We start from the raw sequence: 23,336 nt of genomic DNA, 5'->3' as shown, positions 1-23,336 counted from the left end.
ACAGTACAGCCCCTTATACACATTACACCACAGTAGAGCCCCTTATACACGTTGCACCATAGTAGAGCTGCTTATACATGTTACACCACAGTAGAGCCCCTTATACACGTTACACCACAGTAGAGCCCCTTATACACGTTACACCACAGTAGAGCCCCTTATACACGTTACACCACAGTAGAGCCCCTTATACACGTTACACCATAGTAGAGCTGCTTATACACGTTACACCACAGTAGAGCCCCTTATACACGTTACACCACAGTAGAGCTGCTTATACACGTTACACCACAGTAGAGCCCCTTATACACGTTACACCATAGTAGAGCTGCTTATACACGTTACACCACAGTAGAGCCCCTTATACACGTTACACCATAGTAGAGCTGCTTATACACGTTACACCACAGTAGAGCCCCTTATACACGTTACACCATAGTAGAGCTGCTTATACACGTTACACCACAGTAGAGCCCCTTATACACGTTACACCATAGTAGAGCTGCTTATACACGTTACACCATAGTAGAGCTGCTTATACACGTTACACCACAGTAGAGCCCCTTATACACGTTACACCGTAGTAGAGCTGCTTATACACGTTACACCACAGTAGAACCCCTTATACACGTTACACCATAGTAGAGCTGCTTATACACGTTACACCACAGTAGAGCCCCTTATACACGTTACACCATAGTAGAGCTGCTTATACACGTTACACCACAGTAGAGCTGCTTATAAAATTTGGCCATGATAGAGCCCCTTATACACATATATATCTCATCATTTCTCCGTCTCATTGTTCCACAACCCTTGAGCTGCCATGCTGCTTACCTTTGTTGTGTGCGGCTGTGCCCGGTGGAAGTCTAGTCCTTGGGAGGGGGTGGTGCACTCGGGACTGGTAGCTGTTGCGGTGTGTGCGGCAGAAAAGGAGCCGGGCGCAACGCTACTATCATACATTTTGGTGGCCAGCGGGCAGTCAGTGGAGGCGGCAGGTGCGCATACATGGCTGGAGATGCCCAGTTATGCCCACCCAAGTTACAGCTGTGCGCTGTACCCTACACATTGCTCCATTCCTCCACACTCCACCCTGTCTTTGTCTGCATTGCTGCGCTGGTGTCTGTCCTAGGTGCTGGTTATTATTCTGTAATAGTGCCGATTCCCCCCAGCATAGTGCTGCGGATGTGGTGCCATATATATATATATATAGCTGCAGGATAAATGGCTTGTTAATTCTAAGAATCCTCTGTGCATGTTACATACTGCTAGCATTAAGTCCTATGATCAGATTGCAGTACACGTGGGTTGTGTTGTGCAGTCTCTTCTCCCAGGTAAAGTGCTCGGACACCGGTGATCAGCCTGTAAGCAGCCCGAGGCCTGTGAGGAGAAGTCGGTGGTAACTGCTGCCTTGGGGCCGCTCACTGGTTGGTTACTAGCCTCTAATTAATAATAATAATGATTTTATTTATATAGAGTTTTTTTTCCAAAAAATTGGGTGATCAGTTCCTCGCATTGCTCATCCGTCCCGCGAGAGCACCAGGTGGGGCAGCAATCTTAGGCACACTGTCACACTGGGCAGGGTGAGGAATGGGCGAGCAATACATGGCAGTTAGACATATTAGGCTAAATTAATGGCTCGAGACAATTTACCCGGCGAGGAGACCGATCAACACAAATGGGAATCTGCCCCTGGCTGTATTATTATGTGAAGCTCTTGGAATAATGTTGTATTACTGCACTTTTTATTAAAGAACTTAAAGATATTAAATACCAACTTTTTTCAGACGCCATCCACCCGAACTATTACAATCCTTACTTCCGAATCGTCCGATTTGACGTCTCTGCAATGGAGAAAAATGTTTCCAACGTAGTGAAGGCAGAATTCAGAGTGTTTCGTTTACAGAACTCAAAGGCGCGGGTGTCGGAACAGCGGATAGAGCTGTATCAGGTAATTCTTACGCCTTTATTTTATGTTTATTATAAGAGAGTTTCTTTGGATATTATTACTATTTTGAGTTTAAAGTACATTTATTGTTACTTCCTATGTAGTCTACAGATACAACAGGAGCCAGAAGCTGTAATATTACATTATTGCAGATTTGTTCTCTGTGTTGTTAGATTTTTTTCTGAACAAAAATGTCAAGTTGAACCATGGAAGTAACAGTAAGAGATCGATCTATCTATCTATCTATCTATCTATCTATCTATCTATCTATCTATCTATCTATCTATCTATCTATCTATCTATCTATCTATCTATCTATCTATCTATCTATCTATCTAATTTCACAGATGGTGTAGTGGTTAGCATTGCTGCCTCACAGCACTGAGGTTGTGGGTTTGATACCCACTACAGCCGTAATTGTGTGGAGTTTGTATATTCTCCCTGTGCTTGCATGGGTTTCCTCCGGGTGCTCCGGTTTCCTCCCACACTCCAAAAATATACTGGTAGGTTAATTGGCTCCCAACAAAATACCCCTAGTGTGTGTGTGTGTGTGTGTTAGGGAATATAGAGTGTATGTGTGTGTGTGTGTGGTAGGGAATATAGAGTGTAAGCTCCACTGGGGCAGGGACTGATGTGAATGGCCAAATATTCTCTGTAAAGCGCTGCGGAATATGTGTGCGCTATATAAATAACTAGTAATAAATAATAATTATGTCTATCGTATTTATCTCATATGTATCTGTCTCCCAGGGCCTGACGGTGTAGGAAGCTGTAATCACTGATACTTTGGCTTTCTGTACAATTTCTCTAAAGGAAAGGCTTACATTTCTAAGGTTTATAATGGTCTGTCTGTGTTTCTTTGTGAATTACCTTTTTCTCATCATTATGTTAGCAATATACTATTTCCTGCGGTGCAACATTGTCCAAATAATGCTTCAGAGAGTGTAATAACAGCCCGTGTAATAACAGCCCGTGTAATAACAGCCTGTGGGAACTGTTTCCAAGGTTTCATTGACTTCCATTGCAGAGGTGTAAGTTCTTCTTATAAGATTTGCAGCTAGTTTTCAAATGTTGAAAGATCTTTGTGACCGTACCAGGTTTTTGCTAGAACAGACAATAGTAACGGATGGGGTAGGTAGAGATGATGTATCGTGATAAAGTGCCCTTATATAGCCTGCCGCCGGTCCCCTTATCAGTGCAGGTGAGGCCCAATATGGACATTTCTTTCTGTTTGGAATATTTGCACCATTCCAAGTCTGTGTACTGAACTTTGCACCTTTCTCCAGCAACCTCCGGTGCTCTGGACCGAATACTCCAGATCATTTCTGTTCCAGACGGAAATCTCAGTTTTGTTCTTTCCATTATTTTGCCCCAACTGCATCAGAAAGTAGAATGAGTTGTCGCGTTTTATAGAATAGAAATTCTGTGAGATGTAGAATATGTAATTGGTAAATTTGGCACAGAATGCCATTCCGCGGGATAGCGCAGAGACAATGTAACCTGGGATTGTATCACCACAGGGTCTCACCTCTGCGATACGGCCAAGATTTACAGATGGGATTATGGAATACTGCTGTCTATCCTGGTGGACAATAATATAGCTAATAACTTCTGAACAGTAGCGGAACTAGTGAGTAGTGGGCCCAGGTACAACAATATGGATTGGGCCCCCCTAAACCTAAATCAGGGTGTCTTTCGACGCACCTGGAAAAGTGATGTGGTCTAATGTGGTAGATTAGACAGCATTAGTGACCACCATATATTACAGATAGCATTAGTGACTACCATATGCTACACACAGCATTAGTGACCGCCATATACTACACACAGCATCAGTGACCAGCTTATGCTACAGACAGCATTAGTGACTGCCATACGCTACACAAAGCATTAATGACCACCCTATCCTACACAGAGAATTAGTGACTGCCATATCCTACAGACAGCATTAGTGACTGCCATATACTACAGACAACATTAGTGACTGCCATATACTACAGACAGCATTAGTGACTGCCACATAATACACAAAGCATTAATGACCACCCTATCCTACAAAGAGCATTAGTGACTGCCATATACTACAGACAGCATTAGTGACTGCCATATACTACAGACAACATTAGTGACCACCATATGCTACACACAGCATTAGTGACCACCATATGCTAAACACAGCATTAGTGAAACCATACGCTACACACAGCACTAGTGACCGCCATATGCTACACACAGCATTAGTGACTGCCATATGCTGCACACAGCATCAGTGACCGCCATGTGCTACACACAGCATCAGTGACCGCCATATGCTACACACAGCATCAGTGACCGCAATATGCTACACACAGCATTAGTGACCAGCTTATGCTACAGACAGCATTGGTGACTGCCATATCCTACAGACAACATTAGTGACTGCCATATACTACAGACAGCATTAGTGACTGCCATATCCTACAGACAGCATTAGATTACATCCAACAGTTTATATATATATATATATAACAGTTTATATAATTACATCTAACAGTATATATATATATATATATATATATATATATAATGGGTTATCCCACACCAAATTAACACAGGGTTTCAAATTTACCATTTCAGATTGTAATAAAATTTGGTTTATTACTGGATGCCCTGGGTGTGAAGACAACTTCATTATCTTAATCTGATGAGTGCACTGGTTTTGAAGTTATATACCTTTAAAGATGCCATATTTTAACAAAAATTTGGCCATTAACATTTTTTAAATTGCATTTGCAGCTCACCTAATTGAGCTAGAGAGTTGGGAATGTTGAACTTCTTTTTATGGGCTTTAATATGATATATAACACAGCAGCACGTTTCAATAAAAATTAAAAATGTTTAAAAATCAACATTTTTATTTGCTCAAAAGAGTTTTTAAAAAACTTTTGAAAAAAAATCTCAAAAATTGTTCACACTGATGTTAATAAATCCCCAAAGTAGCAGCTGCGATAGCTGTAATATGGTAATGTAATATGGCATCACGCCTCCTGCATGCATTATTGATCTGAGCTGTGTCCAAGGACGAAGCATCGGATCATCTGTGCTATCATCGTCTGGCTGATCATGGGGTCACGCAAGCTGGACGCCGCAATGGAGTAAAATAGGCCAGAAAATCTCCCTCAGTGGGTGGAGACCCTGGCCTATTCACTCCCCCCACCAACGGCAACGACACACCTCCGTGTTGGGAAAAGGAGCCCGTCGCCGCCCCCTCCCCGCCCTGAAACGGCAGCAGACTGTCAGTAAGCGCATGCAGGATCGCAGACCCGTCCTGCACTGCTGAGCCCGGCCCAGAGACAGCCAGTTAGTGGGTTGTAGCAGTAGTCAGGGCCGTAACTGTTGCTGTACAGGAGGGGCAACCGCCCAGGGTGAAAGAAATAAAGGAGGTGGGTGCCAGGTTGATAGTGTAAATGTGTTGTGTAAAATAGAAGTGTTAATATTGTCTTTAGCTGTGGTACTACAAATCCCAGCCAGCTTCCCCAGCATGCTGGTACTGGGATAACCACAAGTACCATCATGTGGGGCATTATGGGTCCGCTGGTACCTGTAGTTCCACAGCCTAAGAAATATTTAAATAAAGACAAGACACACCGTGAAAATACAATTTTAGTTAAACACACACTCACACTAACTGACGCACATACTCACCTAGTGTCCATGATGACCTCTTGTCCCCTTGTCCAGTAGGATTCCATAGGTGTACCTGAAATCAAAAATCCATACTCACCTCTCCTAAAGAAAAAACCGCCAAAACCCTAAACCGTGCCGGACAGGAGGAAAGGTACTGTATGTATCGAATGACTGGGGCCCACGTGTGCCCTGTCATTGCAGGAGCCGCCAGCCAATCAGTGGGTGTCTCCGTAGGAGCTGCTCGCTGATTGGCTGTGTGCAGTCAGCCTGTCTCCTCCATAGACTTCAATGATGACAAATCCCCATTCAAGTCTATGGTGGGAACTGCGACATTGTATCCAATGATGTAACCAAAAGGTGATGCCAGCTGTCCTTGTGCCCACAGGGTGGACTGATCGCAGAGATGTGCAGGGCTCAGAATAAGGGCATATAGTGACATAGGACTGTGCAATGAATGCAACTCAGAATCCAGCGCAGCGTCTATAATCTAATGTTTCCTTTTGTGGTTGGACTTTTATCAAGGACACATAAAATCACACACTGGGCCTGATGCTAAGGTGGAAGAAAAACTAAAAGAGCAGGGGGGCACATACATTCATTACTATGCACCTGGACAAACCATGCCGCACTGCAGGGGGCACATACATTAATTATTATGCACCTGGATAATCCATGCCGAACTGCAGGGGGGGCACATACATTCATTACTATGCACCTGGACAAACCATGCCGCACTGCAGGGGGCACATATATTCATTACTATGCGCCTAGACAATCCATGACACACTGCAGGGGGGCACATACATTCATTACTATGCACCTGGACAATCCATGCCGCACTGCAGGGGGCACATACATTCATTACTATGCACCTGGACAATCCATGCCGCACTGCAGGGGGCACATACATTCATTACTATGCACCTGGACAATCCATGCCGCACTGCAGGGGGGGCACATACATTCATTACTATGCACCTGGACAATCCATGACACACTGCAGGGGGGCACATACATTCATTACTATGCACCTGGACAATCCATGCCGCACTGCAGGGGGGCACATACATTCATTACTATGCACCTGGACAAACCATGCCGCACTGCTGGGGGCACATACATTCATTACTATGCACATGGATAATCCATGCCGCACTGCAGGGGGGGCACATACATTCATTACTATGCACCTGGACAATCCATGCCGCACTGCAGGGGGGCACATACATTCATTACTATGCACCTGGACAATCCATGCCGCACTGCAAGGGGGCACATGCATTCATTACTATGCACCTGGATAATCCATGCCGCACTGCAGGGGGGCACATACATTCATTACTATGCACCTGGACAATCCATGCCGCACTGCAGGGGGGCACATACATTCATTATTATGCACCTGGATAATCCATACTGCACTGCAGGGGGGGCACATACATTCATTACTATGCACCTGAACAAACCATGCCGCACAGCAGGGGGGCACATACATTCATTATTATGCACCTGGACAATCCATGCCGCACTGCAGGGGGGCACATACATTCAATATTATGCACCTGGACAATCCATGCCGCACTGCAGGGGGGCACATACATTCAATATTATGCACCTGGACAATCCATGCCGCACTGCAGGGGGCACATACATTCATTATTATTCACCTGGACAAACCATGCCGCACTGCAGGGGGGCACATACATTTATTACTATGCACCTGGACAATCCATGCCGCACTGCAGGGGGGCACATACATTCATTATTATGCACCTGGACAATCCATTCCGCACTGCAGGGGGCACATACATTCATTACTATGCACCTGGACAAACAATGCCGCATTGCAAGGGGGCACATACATTCATTACTATGCACCTGGACAATACATGACGCATTGCAGGGAGCACATACATTCATTACTATGCACCTGTATAATACATGCCGCATTGCAGGGGGCACATACATTCATTACTATGCACCTGGACAATCCATGCCGCACTGCAGGGGGCACATACATTCATTACTGTGCACCTGGATAATCAATGCCGCACTGCAGGGGGCACATACATTCATTACTGTGTACCTGGACAAACCATGCCGCGTTGCAGGGGGCACATACGTTCATTACTATGCACCTGGACAATCCAATCCGCACTGCAGTGGGCACATACATTCATTACTATGCACCTGGACAATCCATGCCGCACTGCTGGGGGCACATACGTTCATTACTATGCACCTGGACAATCCATGCCGCACTGCAGTGGGCACATACATTCATTACTATGCACCTGGACAATCCATGCCGCACTGCTGGGGGCACATACATTCATTACTATGCATCTGGACAATCCAATCCGCACTGCAGTGGGCACATACATTCATTACTATGCACCTGGACAATCCATGCCGCACTGCTGGGGGCACATACATTCATTACTGTGCACCTGGACAAACCATGCCGCATTGCAGGGGGCACATACGTTCATTACTGTGCATCTGGACAATCCAATCCGCACTGCAGTGGGCACATACATTCATTACTATGCACCTGGACAATCCATGCCGCACTGCTGGGGGCACATACATTCATTACTGTGCACCTGGACAAACCATGCCGCGTTGCAGGGGGCACATACGTTCATTACTGTGCATCTGGACAATCCAATCCGCACTGCAGGGGGCACATACATTCATTACTATGCACCTGGATAATCCATGACGCACTGCTGGGGGCACATACATTCATTACTCTGCACATGGACAATCCATGCCGCACTGCAGGGGGGCACATACATTCATTACTATGCACCTGGACAATCCACGCCGCATTGCTGGGGGGGCACATACATTCATTATTATTCACCTGGACAATCCATGCCGCACTGCAGGGGGGCACATACATTCATTATTATGCACCTGGATTATCCATACTGCACTGCAGGGGGGCACATACATTCATTACTATTCACCTGGACAATCCATGCCGCATTGCTGGGGGGGCACATACATTCATTACTATGCACCTGGACAATCCATGCCGCACTGCAGGGGGGCACATACATTCATTACTATGCACCTGGACAATCCATGCCGCACTGCAGGGGGGGCACATACATTCATTACTATGCACCTGGACAATCCATGCCGCACTGCAGGGGGGCACATACATTCATTACTATGCACCTGGATAATCCATGCCGCACTGCAGGGGGGCACATACATTCATTACTATGCACCTGGACAATCCATGCCGCTTTGCAGGGGGGCACATACATTCATTATTATGCACCTGGATAATCCATACTGCACTGCAGGGGGGGCACATACATTCATTACTATGCACCTGGACAAACCATGCCACACAGCAGGGGGGCACATACATTCATTATTATGCACCTGGACAATCCATGCCGCACTGCAAGGGGGCACATACATTCAATATTATGCACCAGGACAATCCATGCCACACAGCAGGGGGGCACATACATTCATTATTATGCACCTGGACAATCCATGCCGCACTGCAAGGGGGCACATACATTCAATATTATGCACCAGGACAATCCATGCCGCACTGCAGGGGGGCACATACATTCATTATTATTCACCTGGACAAACCATGCCGCACTGCAGGGGGGCACATACATTCATTACTATGCACCTGGACAATCCATGCCGCACTGCAGGGGGGCACATACATTCATTATTATGCACCTGGATTATCCATACTGCACTGCAGGGGGTCACATACATTCATTACTATGCACCTGGACAAACCATGCCGCACTGCAGGGGGGCACATACATTCATTACTATGCACCTGGACAAACCATGCCGCATTGCAGGGCGCACATACGTTCATTACTGTGCATCTGGACAATCCAATCCGCACTGCAGTGGGCACATACATTCATTACTATGCACCTGGACAATCCATGCCGCACTGCTGGGGGCACATACATTCATTACTGTGCACCTGGACAAACCATGCCGCGTTGCAGGGGGCACATACGTTCATTACTGTGCATCTGGACAATCCAATCCGCACTGCAGGGGGCACATACATTCATTACTATGCACCTGGATAATCCATGACGCACTGCTGGGGGCACATACATTCATTACTCTGCACATGGACAATCCATGCCGCACTGCAGAGGGGCACATACATTCATTACTATGCACCTGGACAATCCACGCCGCATTGCTGGGGGGGCACATACATTCATTACTATGCACCTGGACAATCCATGCCGCACTGCAGGGGGGGCACATACATTCATTACTATGCACCTGGACAATCCATGCCGCATTGCTGGGGGGGCACATACATTCATTACTATGCACCTGGACAATCCATGCCGCACTGCAGGGGGGTACATACATTCATTACTATGCACCTGGACAATCCATGCCGCACTGCAGGGGGGGCACATACATTCAATATTATGCACCAGGACAATCCATGCCGCACTGCAGGGGGGCACATACATTCATTATTATTCACCTGGACAAACCATGCCGCACTGCAGGGGGGCACATACATTCATTACTATGCACCTGGACAATCCATGCCGCACTGCAGGGGGGCACATACATTCATTATTATGCACCTGGATTATCCATACTGCACTGCAGGGGGTCACATACATTCATTACTATGCACCTGGACAAACCATGCCGCACTGCAGGGGGGCACATACATTCATTACTATGCACCTGGACAAACCATGCCGCACTGCAGGGGGCACATACATTCATTATTATGCACCTGGACAATCCATGCCGCACTGCAGGGGGGCACATACCTTCATTACTATGCACCTGGATTATACATGCCGCACTGCAGGGGGGCACATACATTCATTACTATGCACCTGGACAATCCATGCCGCACTGCAGGGGGGCACATACATTCATTATTATGCACCTGGATTATCCATACTGCACTGCAGGGGGTCACATACATTCATTACTATGCACCTGGACAAACCATGCCGCACTGCAGGGGGCACATACATTCATTATTATGCACCTGGACAATCCATGCCGCACTGCAGGGGGGCACATACCTTCATTACTATGCACCTGGATTATACATGCCGCACTGCAGGGGGCACATACATTCATGACTGTGCACCTGGATAATCCATGCCGCACTGCAGGGGGGCACATACATTCATTACTATGCACCTGGACAAACAATGCCGCACTGCAAAGGGGCACATACATTCATTATTATGCACCTGGACAAACAATGCCGAACTGCAAGGGGGCACATACATTTATTACTATGCACCTGGACAATCCATGCCGCACTGCAGGGGGCACATACATTCATTACTATGCACCTGGACAATCCATGCCGCACTGCAGGGGGGCACATACATTCATTACTATGCACCTGGACAATACATGCCGCATTGCAGGGGGCACATACATTCATTACTATGCACCTGGACAATCAATGCCGCATTGCAGGGGGGCACATACATTCATTACTATGCACCTGTATAATACATGCCGCATTTCAGGGGGGGCACATACATTCATTATTATGCACCTGGACAATCCATGCCGCACTGCAGGGGGCACATACATTCATTACTGTGCACCTGGATAATCCATGCCGCACTTCAGGGGGCACATACATTCATTACTGTGCACCTGGACAAACCATGCCGCGTTGCAGGGGGCACATACATTCATTACTATGCACCTGGACAATCCATGCCGCACTGCAGGGGGGCACATACATTCATTACTATGCACCTGGACAATCCATGCCGCATTGCAGGGGGGGCACATACTGTACATTCATTACTATGCACCTGGACAATCCATGCCGCACTGCAGGGGGGCACATACATTCATTACTATGCACCTGGACAATCCATGCCGCATTGCTGTGGGGGCACATACATTCATTACTATGCAAGAAGCCCACAAATGCTGGACGCCATTATTCTTACACAGCAATTTAGATGTCAGATTGGATACACCCCTCCCAAATCTTACTGGGCTTGAATCTGGCTGCAAATGCCAGAATGCCTCTGAGGTGCCGCATCGGCATTTTGGGAGAAAGGTGGGAGGGAGCAAGTGGCAGCTGCTGTAGGGTAAGATGGCGGTGCAACGGGCGAGCAGCCCGCCCCAAGAACCGCCACTGCTAACATGCGTGTGCCACGCTTGTGTCTCATTCCGCAACCAATGAAAAACTGTTTGTGACATGTTTGGGTCTCTGTTACTACAGATCCTTAAATCCAAAGATCTAACATCACCGATGCAGCGCTACATAGACAGTAAAGTTGTGAAGACGAGAGCCGAGGGAGAGTGGTTGTCGTTTGATGTCACGGAACCTATCAAGGAATGGCTGCGCCACAGAGGTAAGGTTATCACAGCTCTGCAGCGACCGCGAATTCCCTTCTGTACAACAGAATCTTCTGCACGATGAGAAATATTCTCTTATTATGGGAATCCAAATATTAATTGTTAGTAAATTCCTGTATAAGTTATGGGAGTTTTATATTTATAACTGTGATTCTTTTCTCTTGCAGATCGAAATCTTGGATTTAAGATAAGTTTACATTGCCCGTGCTGCACCTTCATACCTTCAAATAACTATATCATCCCCAACAAAAGTGAGGAACTAGAGACCAGGTTTGCAGGTACGGTACGCTGATGGGCCGGGCTTCCCGTTAGTGCTCTGCAACCCTATATGGGGGGGGGGGGAGGGGGGGTATATTATGGGGGTTAGCGCTCAGAAATTCCATCACATTCCCGTGTTAGTGAGAAGCACAAAAATAAATCAAACAGCAGAAGAGAGTGAAGACCTTAGAAGCAGAGACACAACATACAGAGACTGGGCAGATATAGATAGAGTTCTGTACAAGTGTACAGGCCTACAATACAGGTGCAGGGATCATACAATACAGGTGCAGGGAACCTACAATACATGTGTACAAGTGTACAGGCCCTACAATACAGGTGCAGAGATCCTACAGTACATGTGCAGGGAACCTACTGTACATGTGCAGGGAACCTACAGTACAGGTGCAGGGAACCTACAGTACAGGTGCAGGGAACCTACAGTACAGGTGCAGGGAACCTACAGTACAGGTGCAGGGAACCTACAGTACAGGTGCAGGGAACCTACAATACATGTGATACAGGTGTAGGGAACCTACAATACATGTGATACAGGTGTAGGGAACCTACAATACATGTGATACAGGTGTAGGGAACCTACAGTACATGTGATACAGGTGTAGAGAACCTACAGTACATGTGATACAGGTGTAGAGAACATACAATACATGTGATACAGGTGTAGGGAACATACAATACATGTGATACAGGTGTAGGGAACCTACAGTACATGTGATACAGGTGTAGGGAACCTACAGTACATGTGATACAGGTGTAGGGAACCTACAATACATGTGATACAGGTGTAGGGAACATACAATACATGTGATACAGGTGTAGAGAACCTACAATACAGCTGTACAAATGCCACCAATTTGGTAACGTTGTACTTTATGTCCTTGGAGCACTTAGTTATATTTTGGAAACGGCATCTTCAGAAATATTTTGATAAAACAGAAAACTTCCAAGGAAAGCTATACAAGACAGCTAATGTGTTCAGCTCAGGAGAAAGAACAGCGGGATACGGGAAGTGATCGCTGAAGTACATAACGTGTTCCCACAAGGTTTACCAGAAGTTTTTTTGTCCAAAATAAGTCATGATGAAGAACATGGGGGCACAGTCTTACAGTGGTGGAGGAAGGCATAGGTGCAGTGTTAGCACATTTTGTATTACTGAAAGTGGAGTGGTACAGGTGTGTACCCAGCCTGACCGGCGCACTCAGGGCACAGACATAGGGATTCTGGGAAGAAGAATCCAGTAACGGAGCTGTACAAATGGTGAGCTCTGCAGGCGGATGTACCAGCATGAGGTAATGCCTATAACACGTTGGTCCCATGTAAACATGCATGGGGTAATCACAGCTGTGTCCTAGGTGTAAACCTGTGATAAGTAGAACGTTCAGGCTTAACGGACCAATTCCCACTTTGTCCAGTTCCTTTGTCATTATGATAAATAATTATAACATGTTTGTAGAAAAATTATCGCAGACATTTTATAGATTTATAGATACAAAAAGTGTTTTGTATATTTGTGTTATGAAACTATGTTTTATGTCTCTTAAAAGGTATTGATGACCCCTTCTCATATTCCATGGTGGACCCCAAAACATTAAAGCCTGGTCAGAAGAAGCATAACAGCCATACGCCCCATCTCCTCCTGATGCTGCTGCCATCGTACCGGCAGGAATCCCAGCAACCCAACCGGCGGAAGAAACGGGCGTTAGATGCTGCTTATTGTTTCAGGTACATAAATACATAACCAGGTACATATACACCTAATCAGGTACATAAATACATAACCAGGTACAGGTACATAGATACATAATCAGGTACATATACACCTAATCAGGTACAGATACATAACAAGGTACATATACACCTAATCAGGTACATAGATACATAATCAGGTACATATACACCTAATCAGGTACATATACACCTAATCAGGTACAGGTACATATACACCTAATCAGGTACAGATACATAGATACATAATCAGGTACATATACACCTAATCAGGTACAGATACATAACAAGGTACATATACACCTAATCAGGTACATAGATACATAATCAGGTACATATACACCTAATCACGTACATATACACATAATCAGGTACATATACACCTAATCAGGTACAGGTACATAGATACATAATCAGGTACATATACACCTAATCAGGTACATAGATACATAACCAGGTACATATACACCTAATCAGGTACAGGTATATAGATACATAACCAGGTACATATACACCTAATCAGGTACAGGTACATAAATACATAACAAGGTACATATACACCTAATCAGGTACAGGTACATATACACCTAATCAGGTACATAGATACATAATCAGGTACATATACACCTAATCAGGTACAGGTATATAGATACATAACCAGGTACATATACACCTAATCAGGTACAGATACATAAATACATAACAAGGTACATATACACCTAATCAGGTACAGGTACATAAATACATAACAAGGTACATATACACCTAATCAGGTACAGATACATAGATACATAATCAGGTACATATACACCTAATCAGGTACAGGTACATATACACATAATCAGGTACATATACACCTAATCAGGTATATAGATACATAATCAGGTACATATACACCTAATCAGGTACAGGTACATATACACATAATCAGGTACATATACACCTAATCAGGTATATAGATACATAATCAGGTACATATACACCTAATCAGGTACAGGTACACAGATACATAATCAGGTACATATACACCTAATCAGGTACAGGTACATAGATACATAATCAGGTACATATACACCTAATCAGGTACAGATACATAAATACATAACAAGGTACATATACACCTAATCAGGTACAGGTACATAGATACATAATCAGGTACATATACACCTAATCAGGTACAGATACATAGATACATAACAAGGTACATATACACCTAATCAGGTACAGGTACATAGATACATAATCAGGTACATATACACCTAATCAGGTACATAGATACATAACAAGGTACATATACACCTAATCAGGTACAGGTACATATACACCTAATCAGGTACAGGTACATAAATACATAACAAGGTACATATACACCTAATCAGGTACAGGTACAAAGATACATAATCAGGTACATATACACCTAATCAGGTACAGGTACATAGATACATAATCAGGTACATATACACCTAATCAGGTACAGGTACATAGATACATAACAAGGTACATATACACCTAATCAGGTACAGATACATAGATACATAATCAGGTACATATACACCTAATCAGGTACAGGTACATAGATACATAACCAGGTACATATACACCTAATCAGGTATATAGATACATAATCAGGTACATATACACCTAATCAGGTACAGGTACATAGATACATAATCAGGTACATATACACCTAATCAGGTACAGGTACATAGATACATAATCAGGTACATATACACCTAATCAGGTACAGGTACATAGATACATAATCAGGTACATATACACCTAATCAGGTATATAGATACATAATCAGGTACATATACACCTAATCAGGTATATAGATACATAATCAGGTACATATACACCTAATCAGGTACAGGTACATAGATACATAATCAGGTACATATACACCTAATCAGGTACAGATACATAGATACATAATCAGGTACATATACACCTAATCAGGTATATAGATACATAACCAGGTACATATACACCTAATCAGGTATATAGATACATAATCAGGTACATATACACCTAATCAGGTACAGGTACATAGATACATAATCAGGTACATATACACCTAATCAGGTATATAGATACATAATCAGGTACATATACACCTAATCAGGTATATAGATACATAATCAGGTACATATACACCTAATCAGGTACAGATACATAGATACATAATCAGGTACATATACACCTAATCAGGTATATAGATACATAATCAGGTACATATACACCTAATCAGGTACATAGATACATAATCAGGTACATATACACCTAATCAGGCACATAGATACATAATCAGGTACATATACACCTAATCAGGTACATAGATACATAATCAGGTACATATACACCTAATCAGGCACATAGATACATAATCAGGTACATATACACCTAATCAGGTACATAGATACATAATCAGGTACATATACACCTAATCAGGTACAGGTACATAAATACATAACAAGGTACATATACACCTAATCAGGTACAGGTACATAAATACATAACAAGGTACATATACACCTAATCAGGTACAGGTACACAGATATATAATCAGGTACATATACACCTAATCAGGTACAGGTACATAGATACATAACAAGGTACATATACACCTAATCAGGTACATATACACCTAATCAGGTACAGGTACATAAATACATAACAAGGTACATATACACCTAATCAGGTACAGGTACATAGATACATAACCAGGTACATATACACCTAATCAGGTATATAGATACATAATCAGGTACATATACACCTAATCAGGTACAGGTACATAGATACATAATCAGGTACATATACACCTAATCAGGTACAGGTACATAGATACATAATCAGGTACATATACACCTAATCAGGTACAGGTACATAGATACATAATCAGCTACATATACACCTAATCAGGTATATAGATACATAATCAGGTACATATACACCTAATCAGGTATATAGATACATAATCAGGTACATATACACCTAATCAGGTACAGGTACATAGATACATAATCAGGTACATATACACCTAATCAGGTACAGATACATAGATACATAATCAGGTACATATACACCTAATCAGGTATATAGATACATAACCAGGTACATATACACCTAATCAGGTATATAGATACATAATCAGGTACATATACACCTAATCAGGTACAGGTACATAGATACATAATCAGGTACATATACACCTAATCAGGTACAGGTACATAGATACATAATCAGGTACATATACACCTAATCAGGTATATAGATACATAATCAGGTACATATACACCTAATCAGGTATATAGATACATAATCAGGTACATATACACCTAATCAGGTACAGGTACATAGATACATAATCAGGTACATATACACCTAATCAGGTACAGATACATAGATACATAATCAGGTACATATACACCTAATCAGGTATATAGATACATAATCAGGTACATATACACCTAATCAGGTACAGGTACATAGATACATAATCAGGTACATATACACCTAATCAGGTACATATACACCTAATCAGGTACAGATACATAGATACATAATCAGGTACATATACACCTAATCAGGTACATAGATACATAATCAGGTACATATACACCTAATCAGGTATATAGATACATAATCAGGTACATATACACCTAATCAGGTACATAGATACATAATCAGGTACATACACACCTAATCAGGTACAGGTACATAGATACATAATCAGGTACATACACACCTAATCAGGTACAGGTACATAGATACATAATCAGGTACATACACACCTAATCAGGTACAGGTACATAGATACATAATCAGGTACATATACACCTAATCAGGTACAGATACATAGATACATAATCAGGTACATATACACCTAATCAGGTACATATACACCTAATCAGGTATATAGATACATAATCAGGTACATATACACCTAATCAGGTACATAGATACATAATCAGGTACATACACACCTAATCAGGTACAGGTACATAGATACATAATCAGGTACATATACACCTAATCAGGTATATAGATACATAATCAGGTACATATACACCTAATCAGGTACAGGTACATAGATACATAATCAGGTACATATACACCTAATCAGGTACATATACACCTAATCAGGTACAGATACATAGATACATAATCAGGTACATATACACCTAATCAGGTACATAGATACATAATCAGGTACATATACACCTAATCAGGTATATAGATACATAATCAGGTACATATACACCTAATCAGGTACATAGATACATAATCAGGTACATACACACCTAATCAGGTACATAGATACATAATCAGGTACATACACACCTAATCAGGTACAGGTACATAGATACATAATCAGGTACATATACACCTAATCAGGTACATATACACCTAATCAGGTACAGGTACATAGATACATAATCAGGTACATATACACCTAATCAGGTACATAGATACATAATCAGGTACATATACACCTAATCAGGTACAGGCACATAGATACATAATCAGGTACATATACACCTAATCAGGTACATAGATACATAATCAGGTACATATACACCTAATCAGGTACAGGTACATAAATACATAACAAGGTACATATACACCTAATCAGGTACAGGTACATAAATACATAACAAGGTACATATACACCTAATCAGGTACAGGTACATAAATACATAACAAGGTACATATACACCTAATCAGGTACAGGTACATAAATACATAACAAGGTACATATACACCTAATCAGGTACATAGATACATAATCAGGTACATATACACCTAATCAGGTACATAGATACATAATCAGGTACATATACACCTAATCAGGCACATAGATACATAATCAGGTACATATACACCTAATCAGGTACATAGATACATAATCAGGTACATATACACCTAATCAGGCACATAGATACATAATCAGGTACATATACACCTATATCAGGTACAGGTACATAAATACATAACAAGGTACATATACACCTAATCAGGTACAGGTACACAGATACATAATCAGGTACATATACACCTAATCAGGTACAGGTACATAGATACATAACAAGGTACATATGCACCTAATCAGGTATATAGATACATAATCAGGTACATACACACCTAATCAGGTACAGGTACATAAATACATAATCAGGTACATATACACCTAATCAGGTACATAGATACATAATCAGGTACATATACACCTAATCTGGTACATAGATACATAATCAGGTACATATACACCTAATCAGGCACATAGATACATAATCAGGTACATATACACCTAATCAGGTACATAGATACATAATCAGGTACATATACACCTAATCAGGTACAGGTACATAAATACATAACAAGGTACATATACACCTAATCAGGTACAGGTACATAAATACATAACAAGGTACATATACACCTAATCAGGTACAGGTACATAAATACATAACAAGGTACATATACACCTAATCAGGTACATAGATACATAATCAGGTACATATACACCTAATCAGGTACATAGATACATAATCAGGTACATATACACCTAATCAGGCACATAGATACATAATCAGGTACATATACACCTAATCAGGTACATAGATACATAATCAGGTACATATACACCTAATCAGGCACATAGATACATAATCAGGTACATATACACCTAATCAGGTACAGGTACATAAATACATAACAAGGTACATATACACCTAATCAGGTACAGGTACACAGATACATAATCAGGTACATATACACCTAATCAGGTACAGGTACATAAATACATAACAAGGTACATATACACCTAATCAGGTACAGGTACATAGATACATAATCAGGTACATATACACCTAATCAGGTACATAGATACATAACAAGGTACATATACACCTAATCAGGTACACAGATACATAACAAGGTACATATACACCTAATCAGGTACAGGTACATAAATACATAACAAGGTACATATACACCTAATCAGGTACAGATACATAGATACATAATCAGGTACATATACACCTAATCAGGTACAGGTACATAGATACATAATCAGGTACATATACACCTAATCAGGTACAGATACATAGATACATAACAAGGTACATATACACCTAATCAGGTACAGGTACATAGATACATAACAAGGTACATATACACCTAATCAGGTACAGATACATATATACATAACAAGGTACATATACACCTAATCAGGTACAGATACATAGATACATAACAAGGTACATATACACCTAATCAGGTACATAGATACATAATCAGGTACATATACACCTAATCAGGTACAGGTATATAGATACATAATCAGGTACATATACACCTAATCAGGTACAGGTATATAGATACATAATCAGGTACATATACACCTAATCAGGTATATAGATACATAATCAGGTACATACACACCTAATCAGGTACAGATACATAGATACATAATCAGGTACATATACACCTAATCAGGTACAGGTACATAGATACATAATCAGGTACATATACACCTAATCAGGTACAGGTACATAAATACATAACAAGGTACATATACACCTAATCAGGTACAGGTACATAAATACATAACAAGGTACATATACACCTAATCAGGTACAGGTACATAAATACATAACAAGGTACATATACACCTAATCAGGTACAGATACATAAATACATAACAAGGTACATATACACCTAATCAGGTATATAGATACATAATCAGGTACATATACACCTAATCAGGTACAGGTACATAGATACATAATCAGGTACATATACACCTAATCAGGTACATAGATACATAATCAGGTACATATACACCTAATCAGGTACATAGATACATAATCAGGTACATATACACCTAATCAGGTACATAGATACATAATCAGGTACATACACACCTAATCAGGTACAGGTACATAGATACATAATCAGGTACATATACACCTAATCAGGTACAGGTACATAGATACATAATCAGGTACATATACACAAAATCAGGTACAGGTACATAGATACATAATCAGGTACAGATACACCTAATCAGGTACAGGTACATAGATACATAATCAGGTACATATACACCTAATCAGGTACAGATACATAGATACATAATCAGGTACATATACACCTAATCAGGTACATATACACCTAATCAGGTATATAGATACATAATCAGGTACATACACACCTAATCAGGTACAGGTACATAGATACATAATCAGGTACATATACACCTAATCAGGTATATAGATACATAATCAGGTACATATACACCTAATCAGGTACAGGTACATAGATACATAATCAGGTACATATACACCTAATCAGGTACATATACACCTAATCAGGTACAGATACATAGATACATAATCAGGTACATATACACCTAATCAGGTACATAGATACATAATCAGGTACATATACACCTAATCAGGTATATAGATACATAATCAGGTACATATACACCTAATCAGGTACATAGATACATAATCAGGTACATACACACCTAATCAGGTACAGGTACATAGATACATAATCAGGTACATACACACCTAATCAGGTACAGGTACATAGATACATAATCAGGTACATATACACCTAATCAGGTACATATACACCTAATCAGGTACAGGTACATAGATACATAATCAGGTACATATACACCTAATCAGGTACATAGATACATAATCAGGTACATATACACCTAATCAGGTACATAGATACATAATCAGGTACATATACACCTAATCAGGCACATAGATACATAATCAGGTACATACACACCTAATCAGGTACAGATACATAGATACATAATCAGGTACATATACACCTAATCAGGTACATATACACCTAATCAGGTATATAGATACATAATCAGGTACATACACACCTAATCAGGTACAGGTACATAGATACATAATCAGGTACATATACACCTAATCAGGTATATAGATACATAATCAGGTACATATACACCTAATCAGGTACAGGTACATAGATACATAATCAGGTACATATACACCTAATCAGGTACATATACACCTAATCAGGTACAGATACATAGATACATAATCAGGTACATATACACCTAATCAGGTACATAGATACATAATCAGGTACATATACACCTAATCAGGTATATAGATACATAATCAGGTACATATACACCTAATCAGGTACATAGATACATAATCAGGTACATACACACCTAATCAGGTACAGGTACATAGATACATAATCAGGTACATACACACCTAATCAGGTACAGGTACATAGATACATAATCAGGTACATATACACCTAATCAGGTACATATACACCTAATCAGGTACAGGTACATAGATACATAATCAGGTACATATACACCTAATCAGGTACATAGATACATAATCAGGTACATATACACCTAATCAGGTACATAGATACATAATCAGGTACATATACACCTAATCAGGCACATAGATACATAATCAGGTACATACACACCTAATCAGGTACAGATACATAGATACATAATCAGGTACATATACACCTAATCAGGTACATATACACCTAATCAGGTACAGATACATAGATACATAATCAGGTACATATACACCTAATCAGGTACAGGTACATAGATACATAATCAGGTACATATACACCTAATCAGGTACATAGATACATAATCAGGTACATATACACCTAATCAGGTACATAGATACATAATCAGGTACATATACACCTAATCAGGTACATATATACATAATCAGGTACATACACACCTAATCAGGTACAGGTACATAGATACATAATCAGGTACAGATACACCTAATCAGGTACAGGTACATAGATACATAATCAGGTACAGATACACCTAATCAGGTACATAGATACATAATCAGGTACATATACACCTAATCAGGTACATAGATACATAATCAGGTACATATACACCTAATCAGGTACAGATACATAGATACATAATCAGGTACATATACACCTAATCAGGTACATATACACCTAATCAGGTATATAGATACATAATCAGGTACATACACACCTAATCAGGTACAGGTACATAGATACATAATCAGGTACATATACACCTAATCAGGTATATAGATACATAATCAGGTACATATACACCTAATCAGGTACAGGTACATAGATACATAATCAGGTACATATACACCTAATCAGGTACATATACACCTAATCAGGTACAGATACATAGATACATAATCAGGTACATATACACCTAATCAGGTATATAGATACATAATCAGGTACATATACACCTAATCAGGTA

At 41.2% G+C, this 23,336-nt stretch overlaps 1 protein-coding gene across 1 annotated transcript in view; it reads left to right on the top strand.

Annotated features, from left to right (window-relative positions):
- Window positions 1-23,336, top strand: part of TGFB2 (transforming growth factor beta 2) — a 224,101-nt gene that overhangs the window by 171,217 nt on the left and 29,548 nt on the right. The window contains exons 2-5 of the mRNA XM_088454021.1: window positions 1,788-1,951; window positions 11,871-12,003; window positions 12,175-12,285; window positions 13,831-14,008. Coding sequence (XP_088310147.1) covers window positions 1,788-1,951; window positions 11,871-12,003; window positions 12,175-12,285; window positions 13,831-14,008 — 586 coding nt within the window. The remainder of the gene's footprint in view (window positions 1-1,787; window positions 1,952-11,870; window positions 12,004-12,174; window positions 12,286-13,830; window positions 14,009-23,336) is intronic.

The sequence above is a fragment of the Taudactylus pleione genome, unplaced genomic scaffold, assembly GCF_031769625.1.
Source record: "Taudactylus pleione unplaced genomic scaffold, aTauple2 ptg000608l, whole genome shotgun sequence".
Taxonomy (NCBI): Eukaryota; Metazoa; Chordata; class Amphibia; order Anura; family Myobatrachidae; genus Taudactylus; species Taudactylus pleione.
Note: the sequence above shows the minus strand (reverse complement) of the source record. Positions and strands in the feature narration are given on the sequence as shown.